The 12,505-nt window shown below is 41.4% G+C and overlaps 1 protein-coding gene and 1 pseudogene across 6 annotated transcripts in view; both read left to right on the top strand.

Moving 5' to 3' along the window:
* Positions 1-11,527, top strand: part of plch2a (phospholipase C, eta 2a) — a 68,786-nt gene extending 57,259 nt beyond the window's left edge. Inside the window, exons 21-23 of one of the 6 annotated variants that reach the window (XM_085261041.1) lie at positions 2,045-2,402; positions 5,735-5,758; positions 8,886-9,022. In XM_085261041.1, the coding sequence (XP_085117167.1) occupies positions 2,045-2,402; positions 5,735-5,748 (372 nt within the window). In that variant the 3' untranslated portion in view covers positions 5,749-5,758; positions 8,886-9,022. Of the gene's footprint in view, positions 1-2,044; positions 3,520-5,729; positions 5,759-8,885 lie in introns of those variants that run through there. The other 5 variants (XM_085261042.1, XM_085261039.1, XM_085261038.1 and 2 more) reach the window with 5 other exon arrangements.
* LOC146550993 (1-phosphatidylinositol 4,5-bisphosphate phosphodiesterase eta-2-like) lies at positions 9,147-11,527 on the top strand (annotated as a pseudogene).
* Positions 11,528-12,505: the final 978 nt, after the last annotated feature.

Raw genomic sequence — 12,505 nt, 5'->3', positions numbered from 1 at the left:
TTCTTGTAATAAGATAAGATAACCTTTATTAGTCCCACACGTGGGAAATTTGTTTTGTCACAGCAGGAAGTGGACAGTGCAAAAGTTATGAAGCAAAAATTAGAATACAATAAGAATAAATACAGTACACAACTGTACAGAATAGAATAAAATGAATGAATATATATGAATAATGAATGAATAAAATGAATATACAGTAATGAATATACAATAAACTTTACCTTAGGTTATTTCACCAAAAACCAAATAATAATACCAAAATCTGTGTTTTGGTATTATTATTATTATTATTATTATTACTACTACTACTACTACTACTACTACTACTACTACTACTACTACTACTAATAATAATAATAATAATAATTTAAATTGTTATTAAACTGTTTTTCTACAAAAACTTCTTTTCATTTTCTTTTTGAAATATTGTTTGAAAATACAAAAATCCTAGAAACAAAACTTGTCAGTACTTATGATTAGGAGACTTTCTAATAGCAGAATATCCACTCCAATCTTAGCCACTCGTCCTTGCCTCCTTTTGTTTATTGCTTTGTGGTTATTTCAGCAAAAACTGAACTATGAACTATGTAACCTAGACCATATTCAGACATGTAAAATATATACATTATTATTGTTATTATTATTATTGTTATGCTTTTAAACTTCAGTGTAAATTTCAGTTTTCTGTTCATAAGAATATACTGACTGCACCTGTTTTTGCAGATCACACTAGCTTCAGTGTTATTCCTCATTCAGCCCATATTTTCGATGCCCTCAGCTATCAGTAGCTATTTAGTAAATGACCACTTTGTTGTCCACATTGTCCTTGTTTTGAAGTTGCCTTTCTTCGAGTTGCTGTGTGACTCCTGTTTGAAGCCACAGCCCACCTATTTTTTTCTCCTTTTATCATTCTCCTTTCTCATTTCCACTCTCTCCCCATGTCTGTTTGTGATTGCAGTGGACCTCTCTTTTATGAAATGCTCAACATAGAAGCAGACAATGTTTAGGAGTCCTGAAGCTGCCACTCAAAACTTGGGTGTAGTAAGATCCAGTCAGAATCTTGCATGAGCCACATACCCTGCATTCTCCTCAGTGCACACCCCCTCAAATTGTTCAACTGTCCATTAAATTAAAGTACTGAAAATTGTAAGGTGGTAGAATGCGATTGTTCTGGTCCCACTTTTTTTTCCCCAGCCTCTGCAGTTTTTGGTCTAGGCAGTGAAATTCTTTCAGTATAGGTGTCTATGTACTAGACGTTCCAGAAACTTAAAGAAGCCCAGTTGCTTTCTTTCCAAGTTCTCTAAGAATGAATTGCTTTGCCAAGAACTCTTTCTACAATAGTCAAGATCCCGAAAAGATGAGGTGAGTTAGCCTGCTGACATGGTCTTTGTTCCTTTGGTTATACAGTACTGTCCTAGTAATTTGACTAGTCAGCAAATCCGTGGTCTACAAATGATCTTCACAAATTATGATCTCTAGGCTGGGACTGTTTTTGAATTTACAGCCATCTTGATGGAAGTTAATTTTAGTTAGTTTAGTCAGTTAAGACCCCAAGACACTGAGTTTCACAATCATCACGGCCACAGTGTCCTTCTTTTGTTCCAGTCATTGTAACCTTTGACCTTCTGTTTTAGTGAAAACATCCATGCAGTGTTGAGAAGGTTTTTGTTCAACTTTGCCAGTTACCTTCAAGCATGTGTACATGTAACTGATATTTTGCTACAGGATCTTCAGCTGGTTGCTTAAAATGTCTAACACTTTGAATCCAAGTGGATTTCAAAGCTAGTCAGCATGGTTGCAGCTGGATGATCATGTCAGTGTGATCTATGAGAGATCAGTCACACATGTGCGTTTCTGTAGGAAATGTGGATTTAATTTACTTTCCTTATTTTAAGCATGCTCATTATACTAATCCTATGTATGTACTACTGCAGTAAATTCATTGGGTGCAATGAATTTAGTGTAATATGGCAGATTGTTTTCAATATCTTCAACTTATTTGGGAATTGTGTTTGGCAATGATGTCCTGTTGTGTTTTTGTCAGGCAAGAGCAGCCAGCGGCATAAAAGGGTTGTTTCACAGAAACCCAAAGCAGGCTTCCCTGGACAGTCACACTGCTGTACAGCACAGCCGTAAGAACCCGTTTGGGGCCCACCTCCTGCGCCGCACGGCCAGTGCACCTACCAAAGGTCAACCCAAAATCAAGAAAGGTTTACCAGACATTGCAATTGACACCAAAGACTACAGCTCAGAGGGAGCTAGTGAGGAACGAGAGTCCGGGGAGGGAGAAAAGGCTTCTGCTGCTACCTCTCAGCACCACAATGGGGATTCACTGGCACCCCAACAAACCAAGGGACCGTGGAACCATTCCGACACAAATTTTCATCCCGAGGAAGGTAAAGGTAAGCGCTCGTTCTACACTCAGCGACGACCAATGAGTGAACCTCTCAAGCGCGCCATTCGGCTCCGCATTCATGATCCGCTGGACACGAAGCCAAATGTGTTTGCACGTTTCGCTGTTAGCAGCTCGGGCAGTGTGGGGATGTCCTCCAACTGCATCACATGTGTGACTGGCTCAAGGGGGAGCCCAGAGGCTGAAAGAGAGGGTCAGGTTGAGCAAAAGTCCAAGGTGACAGATGGGGAGAGACCAAAGAAAAGTAACCACTCTTCCTCATCAAAGAGACAAGTCCAGTCAGAACCTGATGCCATGCCCCGGTCCCTAGGTGCCCAGCCCAACGTACAGCAGGTTCCTCCCACACCCAAGACTTGTATGGAGGCCCAATTTCAGTACTCGCCCATGCCATTCCCCAGATCTAAGTTCAGACAAACACTTGGTGCCCAGTATATCCACAATCGACCTGGTACGTCACAGAGGTACACCCGTTCCTGCAGCATTCCCCGCAGACGATCCTCCAATGCTGTTACACCAGCACCAAGCCTCGCACCAGACTGCAGGAGCACTCACTGTTGGCAGCAGGCGACACCACCCAACTATGGTGCTGTTTATGGCTCTGTACTCACTAAACTGACATACAGTGACATGAATTCAGGTCTCTTGCTCAGTGACAGTAGTAGCTGCCAGAGCTTTGGCAGTCTGAGCAGTTTGGAGTCTCTTCCTACGCTGCCCCCTTGTTCTATTCTTGACACCCGGAAGAGGGCTGTGGGTACCCTTCAAAGAGAGATGAATGCCCTGTTTGCTCAGAAAATGGAAGAGTTGCGCCATAAGTCTCCAATGTTCTTTGCTGGTAAGATGTATCTGAGGCAGATGTAGAACTCACCAGGTAGATGGTGTGCTGTAGCAGTATTAGTAGCACGTGCTGTCAGCTTTCCCTTTTGCCGTTAGTTAGATCTGTGTTGTGCAACATGCCTCTGATAAAATGAAGTCAAATCCAACCCTATCAATCGTTTCTTAGAGTTCAGTAGCTTTCATCAAAGCCTCATGATTGAAATTGTTTCAAATTTGCTTATGTCGTTAAAATCCTCTTACTTTACCCACATGCTTGACAGATGAGAAAAATGGTAAGTTTTTGTCTAGAAACAATAGTAATCATTCAATTTGAACAAAGTACAAAAAAACTCAAACTAGACTCTTTTAATTTGTCAAGCAGGTGCTTGTCCTAAACTGTTTTTAGAGAATAATTCAGGGGTATTAAAGCATTTAGTTCAGTTCAAAACATTTCTAAAGATAAGGCAAAATGTGGTAGTAGATCTATTAATTACATAAAATTGCTCTGTAGGATGCTTTGGTTAATGTTTGAAAGGTTAGCTTTAGCAAAGTCTTCATAAAAGTTTAAAAAGATCACTTTTCATGATTTTCAACTACTGTATTTTTTGCACTAAAAGGCGCACTTTAAAGCCTTTAATTTTCACAAAAATTGACAGTGCTCCTTATAATCCGGTGCACCTTATGTATGAATTCTGGTTGTGCTTACTGACCTAGAACCGATTTTATGTGCTACACTGTGCTCAAAACTCGACTTTGGTAAGCTACGAAGCCGCACCGCTTAACCCTCCGGTTACGTTCACCCCCACCCCTTACTTTAGTGTTCCCGGTCAGTTTTAACAGCTCTTGGGTTAACATAAGAAACATTTTTCACCACCAAATTCTGTTCAATGGGTGGGTCAATGGGTCGTTCAGCCTCGCGGAGTAATCTGGGTCCTAAACGCCGTCAGCCTCAGGTCCCAAAGTCAATCACTGATAGTTAAAAACTGTCTAAAATCTTTCATCTTTAATAAAATGATCAGCGTTGCTGCTTTACCAGGTGTAACAATTAAGTTTAACATCCAGGCATCCATGAAAACAGAATTTATTACATTTATGAAATTTAACAGAGTTAGAAGTTAGCAGGAAGTTAGCTCGCTAGCCTCCACCTAAACATGATATAGCATGTTCTGACTGAGAGATTTCTGAAACAAATTAAAACGTACAGCTCTGTTATCACTTCCAACATAAATGAAGACAGAAAACTAAACAGCAGTGACGTTTGTAGAGTTACTGAAGTTGGGCTAGGTGGTATATAATGATGTGCTACGTGATCGCTAGCGACACAGCTATGTTAGCATAACATAAAGACAGTGAAGCTGGAGGATGAACGTGAACTTTTTTCCAATCGATGAAAGTTAACGTGAGGGTTCCTGATGGTTAGGGACAAATGCAATCGCATGGCAGGATGCTGTAAATAAACCAAATAAACCAAACTTCAGTCAGGAGAACAACTGAGATAATCCATCCACAATACGAGGTTGGTGATTAATATACTGCAACAACATGGGAATAGAGCAGCTGTGATAGAATTCAACATTAATGAATCAATGATACGGAAGTGAAGGAAGCAAGAAGAATGAGATGAGTAAAGTTTGACTTAACTGACTGTTTTGTTTCATTTAATGCACCTTATAATCCAGTGCACGTTATGGTCTGAAAAATATGGTTTGTGTGGATGCGAAAGAAATTATTTTTTGATCGGGCAAGGATTGCCCACATCCATCTTAGAAAATGTTGTTCAAGGACATCTGGTGCTTCAGAGATGTGTTCTTCTATTTAAAATATAGAAATACAAAGAATTTGCCACCAGAACAACTATCCATGGAATGTTTCATGGGTATTTGTTTCGGATTCTGGATTTTGCATTGAATCTTATAAAACCCTTTACTTTACTTCACCATTGCATTTAATAGCAATCAACATATATTCAGCTTGAGTCCTGAAACCGAGAATATTTTAGGTACTTAATTGACAACCGCTGAGTCCTGCGAGTCACGAGGTACTGGTGTCTGAGTTATGTCCACACAATCCCCCTTTGAGCCACACATTACATTTTTTAGAGGAGTTGACTTCCTTATAAACACCAGCTGTTCTACCTAAACTGACTCCCCTTGAGCCCTTTGCAGTTCATCATGTGATTGCCATTGCTGTTTGATGAACCTTATGGGGGAAGCAAGTTTGTGTAGGGAGCTGAATTACAAGTTTTCTGGCCTGATTACAAGCTGACATCTGTTAAGTCATATGATGCTGGCAGATAAATCCTTTCTAGCAGCGTTATCTATTATCTTTCTTTTCAGTCTAACATGGAGAGAGATTTGTTCTGATATGGAGACCAGTTTTTGTGAGGATGTTTTTTCTTCTGTCCAAAAAGCTGTTTCCTTGCTTACAGTCTTTCTCTTCTCAGTTTGTCTAAATTACCCTTTTCCCTCTGTGTCCCTTTTTGCATGCTCTCTTTCCATCCTAGTGCAGAATTGAGAGGATGACCAAAGTCAGGTAAACTTTGTTAAATGCATGCAGCCTCTTAAATTCATCCATCACCAACTTTTCTCTTTCCCACCATAGTTGTTTGTTCTCATCCTGTTCTCAAAAATACTGTACCTCACCAATGCACCAATTCAGCTTCATCTGTGTTTAGGGGTTTAAATAGAGACTTGGTGTGGACAAGTGGAAAAGACAATTCATTAAACTAATGTCACAGGACCTGCATGATGTAGTACAAAAAACCCTTAAAAAATTTAAAATTTAAGTTGGTCTGTAATTATCATTTAAAAAAAAAAGTGGCTAAAATATTTGAAAGTCCTTATATATTTCCTGGAGCTTTTAAGGTTATAGTGAAGTTGATGAGCATTAACATCAAGCTATGGGAAAGTGCTATTGAAGCTAGGTTAAGAGGAGAGGTGATCATCATATCTCTCCTATGGATCACGTTGAACTTATATGGCTGTAAGACCTAGATACCAATGGTGGTCTGGGATTGGAATATTTAATGCAATAGAGTCACTGCATTGGGGCGTGATTTGAGCAAAGGGTCCATGAGCACCCCAGGACGTAGGAATAAAGAGAGACCACCACCCCAGAGCCAAGCGCTCTTTTTCAGGTGTGCTACAGTAAGTCTAACACTCACAGTTTTCAGCTGAAATACACCACAGGGTGATCAGCCCTTTTTCCTGCTGCGACAAAACTACCCCCAGCCCTGTGTGCAAAGTGTCAGTCCTCAGAATAAACGGGAGGGAAGAAGTTAGGTCTGGAGCAGGGTTTCACATGAAACACCACCTGGCATTGCTGCATCCACAGGACCAAATCGGGGGCAACTTTCTGGGTGAGGTCTGTTAAGGGACTGGTCTGCTCCCCAAAGTTCGGGACGAACCAGCCAGCCCCAAAACTGCCTCACCTCCGTTTTGGTTTTGTTACAGACAGGATGCAATGACTGCTGGCCTCGCCATCTGAGGGCGCACCTGTCTGCCTCTCAGGTGGTAACCCTCATACAACTGCAAACATTTTCAGGTTGGCCATGAACCCCGAACCCCCACCTCAGCAGAGACTACATGACTGCAGCCACCTGCTGCACATGCTCTGCACAGATGTTACTGTGAATGATAACATCATCCAGGTAGGCGGCAGCTTATGCAGTGTGTTGCTGCATCACCTGGGCCAAGAAGAACTGGAATGTGGCCATGGCTCCATATACAACCATATGGAGTAGAGAAGGCTGTTTTTTCCTTAGACTCTGGAGACAAGGGAATCTGCCAGTGGTGCTTGGTCAAATCAAGTATTGTGGAAAATTGAGCAGTTTGTCAACCTGGAGTATGGGATACGCATCAAACTGTGACACCACATTTACCTTGTGCTAGTCTACACAGAACTCTACAGAATCCTCTTTTCACCACAAGAACCAAGAGGTCATACCATCCACTGTATGGCTCTTATATTACTCCCATCTCCAGCATATCAGCCAATTCCTTCTGAAGTATTTGCCTTTGTTTGTAGGTAATTTGTAGGGCAGTGAACACATCGTCATGCCAGGGTGAGTTTCAGAATGAGAAACTCACCCTTTCTTAATTAGGTCCAACACTCCCCCTGGCTCCCTGCCAAATAGTTTAAAGGAATAACATCTTGTGGAGTCCTGGGATGATAGATGCTTGTCTGAATAGACTTAATGCCCAATAATTCAGCGCACCAGTGTTTGCCGCACTGGCCAATCAGTCTCCAGACACCTACATGATTCTGCTGTGGCATTGAAGATGTCCAGGAATGCAGATAATCTGTCTCCCATCTTGTCCAGCATGATAGCTTGTGCTGTGGGGAGCTGTGAGGGTGGACCCATATCAAGCCACCAGGTTGTCCAGAACCTGAGTTTCACACTTGGCCTGGACCTGCAGGTTCTCCAGCTGCTTAAGCTGCACTGCCTCCTACTGTCGGTGTATTGAAGCCAGTTCTACCACCACCTGAACCAATGTGTGCACCAGCTGCACGGGCTGTCGGTCCAACATCTTCACGTTGGGGAAAGTTGTGTGCCAATTTAGCAAATTGCTGCTACAGGAGCTGCACCATCACACACTGTGTCTTTGTTCAGTGTTTTCTCTTTTATTTTCACACAATTTATTTTGTACTGTTTGCTTTACATCACTGCCCGCCAGCTGTGGTCACTCTCCTCTTCTGCCAGTTCCATTTCTTCTACTGCATAGTAGTCCCACACATCGTCCCTACTATTGTATAAATATGAGAGACATGGTTTGGCAACTACTGACAGAAGCGTCTCCCAGCCTTCCCTGGCAATGCCCCTGAACCCACCTCACTGCCCCTCCCCTGCAGTTAAGCCATACACCAATCCTGCCACCACAGCAATAGCACTAACAACAAGACAGGAGGCAGAGCTAGAGGAAGCAGAATGATCAGGAATAAGAATGAGTACATCAAAGGGATAGCTTAGGTTGACCAAGTTGGAGAGGACAGGTTGAGATGGTTTGGACATGTGCAGCAGAAGGATAGCAGATACTTTGGCCAAATTATGTTGTATATCAGGCTGCCAGGGGGGAGAAAAAGAAGAAGACCTCAGACAAGGTTCATGGGTGTAGTGGCAAATGTCATGCAGAGAGTTTGTTTGACAGAAGATGATGCTAGTGACATAATGAGATGGAGCCACTGTGGTGAACCGTAAAGGGAGCAGGCAAAAGAACAGTGCAAAAATTCAGGTCTTACACTGGGACGCCATTATTCTTGCTAGTGTTAGCTAATACTGAGATTGTAACTTTAGCTTTCTGTCATTTTACTGGCAACATTGAGAATAAGCCATTGTGCCACACAGCTAAGATACAACTGCCTGGTTATTGTTGTTTGACAACTTTAGTGCTTTAGGGCATGCTACTCATTTCTGAGCAGAAATGAGTAGCATGCCAGATTATTTCATCAGCTTCATGGTACTGACTTATGTATGATTTCAAAAGCATTTATTTTAGCCAATATTAAATTATGCAATATACAAATCATTAGCATGTCAATATCCAAGCTGATACCAAATACATCAGATCAAAAGATCTCCAGTTTTCAAATTGATTAGGTTTTATCGCCACTAGGTCAGTATTGTGATCAAGCTTATAGAGTTCCTTCTTTTTTTCGACAGATTGTTCTACAGTACACAGACCAGATGCCCCTCTTCCATTTCTTGCACTAAACCCCAGAAGACACCGAGAGCATTCGTTCTGTTCATCCTGCCTCCACTCAGGAAGAATATTCACATCGCTCCTCATTTACATCAGTACATTCAACACAGCACACCATTCCTTCAAATGGGATGGTACACAGTCCTATTGTGGTGAATGGAGATGCTATGAAACCTTCTACAGTTTCCAAAACCACATCCCTCTTCCTGGCAAACCCTGTTGAGAAAATGTTACTATCAGGATACAGTAAAGACCCCAAAACCAACAAAAACACTTATTTTTACATGGAGCACAAATCAAACCAAACCAGGACACTACAGCAGAAACAAAAAGTGATTCAAGAGTTAAAGTCTGATGACCAAGCAGAGCTACCTCCTCATGCAACCGTGTCGGCTAGAACTCCTGCAGTCCCTCCAGCTCAGATTAGGAGAGCTTCTTTTAGCCAAGTGCCATCTCACATTCCAATAAGAAGAACAAAAAGTGAGGGCCATGCTCGAGGAGATGTAACCTCAGCTAGGTTGGCTCAGTCAGCAGTACCAGAGATCTGTGCAGATGCTACCGTGAATGATTGTTTTTGGAGGAAACTGGAGGCAGGCAACCACCACGGCAGCATATCATCCTCCTCTAGTATCTGTTCAAGTGACACTGCCATTGAAATCTCTCTAACCTGGCCAGAAAGAGTCTCAACAGTCTATCTACAGCCAGCAATACCTGTGACGCTTCCTGGGCCAGCTGCTGTCACCCAGCGTTTGTCTGCGACGATGCAAGAGCAAGTCAAACCTCAATCTTTAGCAAAATGAGTGCCCCAAAGATCAGCTTAATCTCTGTCTTCTGCAGAACCACTGGTAGAGTGAGCCAGCAGAGTGAGTCAAAGGAGCCACACCTGGAGCCAGATCTTCATAGAGGAACTGAAGCAATCTTCATCACCTCCAGCTACATCCACAACAGCTTACAGCTTCTTTGTCCAAAAAGCCTTGGAGATCTGACCTCTGATGACATATGGTGCAACTTTGATAGTAAGTACCACAGCATCATCTGCAGTTTCACTGTTAGGCAAACCAAAGACCAATTCCCAAATGGCAGCCCACAGAACTCAGCCAGTCACTTTACAGAACACTTACGGAAGCTGACTGATGTGGAGCCCCTGACTGCTGGAGATTTCGCTTCACGGGTCTAAAGAATTCCCAGAAGAGCAAGGTGATAAGACCCTGGTTCGAGGGACTGCCTCCAGGAGCCAAAGCAGAGTGTGGTACATTACAAACCGGGCCAGGGAGGCCCAGGAAAGACTGAAGCTTCAAAGTGTTCCAGTACAGAGGTGCAAGCTTTAGGCTTACTCTTAGCACTGGTAGTAGCCCCATTGAGGAGCTTGGAATCCCCGAAGGTGCTTGTTTCATGTCCCAGAGTCCTTGCAGATGCCCTGCACATGCCTCCCCTATACAATCCCAAACCTCCACCGACCCTGAAAACATTACAGTTTCTTTTTTGCTCAATCTCTAAGAACTGGCTGACTTTAAACTGATTGTAAGAGAGAAAGCCTGAAACTAGTATGGAATAAATTTGCTCCAGCAGAAAACTTTTTATTTTATTTATATTATTAATATTTTCTTTCTTGTAGAAAAAGCTGCAAATCTTGCAAAATACTGGTCTAAAGAAAGGTGTTTTACCACTTATTAGTAATCCATGAACAATCTGTTTGACATTTAAATGTTGTATATTTTGAACCAATGATGTACATTTTTTGTGCAATCAGGAAACGTCTTGAAAATGTTCAACAAATACTGAAATCTGTTTGCACAAAATGTTAGATATTTTCCAGAATGTGTTTAGTGACAAATACCAGGAATTTTTTTTTTATGTTGGTTTCGTTGGCTATCATTTGCTCTCATGTTCAAGGGTTTTATTCGTTGTTTCTTTTTTTTTCTTTTCTTTTTTTTTTACAAATACAGTAGCAATACACGTTTACATGTTTTTCAAAGACGTGTTGTTTTTATTTACTTGAAGTGGAATAACTTACTTTGGCTGTGGTAAAAGTTAGATACTATATGCATTTTTATAAGACCGTTAATCCACTAGCAATATTTTTTAAATTGATGGCATGGTATCATTGTGGAAGATGTGTAGTTCAATGCTAAAAGCCAAGGTTCATCTCATGTTTTTGCTGAAGAAAGGAACGATTCTTAAAGTTCTTCATTTCTCTTTGTGTAGTAGTTACAGTGTAATTTGACCAGGTTTTGCTAACATTCTCATCTGTGGCATGCTGCAGCATTTAGATGCTGTGTTTTGAAGCAGTGCTGTACTACCAAGTTTTAGCCCTTTTATGCTGACTGCATGTCTTTTATGTACTGTAACCTTTATCCGAATCTTGTGCTTTTTTTTGCAAATATATTTTATATGAAAATTAATATTCTAAACACTGTTTTTATCGTCTAATGATGATCAAAATGGCATCATGTTTGAAACCCTGCGTTTCCAGTAGTTTGTGATACTAAAATAAGATGAAAATTATGCATTTCAAAGCACGTTTATTCATCAGCATCCTGTATTGTTTGTTTGATTTAGACATTGTGAATTAATGATCTGAATAAATCTTAAGTTAATAATACTGAACATTTCACAGCTCATTTATTTAATTTGTACTTAATCTTGTCTGCAGCCGTCTTAGTTTTTTGACAAAGTCATTAGCTGGGTTAATTCAGCCTTGCACAAGGTGACATGTAAAAGCCCTTGGCCTTGGTTTTGGCAGTGTGCTGGCTTCTCTAATTATGGACTCTGCTTGGGTCTGTGTTTACCAGCCATCACCCCTTTCAACCTTTGGAGGGGAAAAAAAGAACTAGACCCCCTGCAGGAAGACAAAATGTTCCTTGAAGCTTCACAAGAGAGACAAACTTGTTAAGAGATCAGATATTAAAAAGAGACAATACTGTGCTTTTGGACTGGTTTTGGAATCGAGTTGTTGTTTAACTCGGGTTATTTTACTTGTAGCTAAAATATACATTTGCACACAATCATAAAGTTTCTGTTTGGAACACTTCCTAAATTTGGATTTGTGCCTGTTTCCTTGAGACTAGCATTTTCACACTCAAACAACTTTTTTCGTCACAAGTTCCTAGCCAGTGAGTTAGGAAAAGGTCGTGCTTTCTGTAGTAAGGTTAAGACCCTACAATATTAGAGTTAAGACCCTACAAAACACCAACTCTGCTTACCATTTTCCAGAGCTGAGAATCCATGCACTGTTTTCATGGTTTCTCAGGACACTGGCATGTCAGTCAAAGGTTTGTCCATTGTCAGGACTGTGATTTCCAAAGCTGACAGCCACCTCTGGCGAGCTGTCAGACACTGCTAGGCCTCTTTCTCAGCTCTGTAAGACTTTGTGTAGCTCGACATGCTCATTTTAGCGCTGCAGACTCTGCTCCAGCCAGCACACAAATACAAAAGACAGCTTCATTAGGATTCCAAGAGATCTACTGAGTCCCTCTTAAAGCTGTATTTATCTCGACAATTTGGCAAGTTTTGGCCTCTCAACTGAAACCTCCAGGCCCTGTCTAGCACTTAAGGCCTGAGAGAATGTTTTTTGTCTCAC

Source organism: Mchenga conophoros, linkage group LG20, assembly GCF_057382185.1.
Source record: "Mchenga conophoros isolate Kocher_MC1m ecotype Shallow Benthic linkage group LG20, M_conophoros_male_GT1.1, whole genome shotgun sequence".
NCBI lineage: Eukaryota > Metazoa > Chordata > Actinopteri > Cichliformes > Cichlidae > Mchenga > Mchenga conophoros.
Note: the sequence above shows the minus strand (reverse complement) of the source record. Positions and strands in the feature narration are given on the sequence as shown.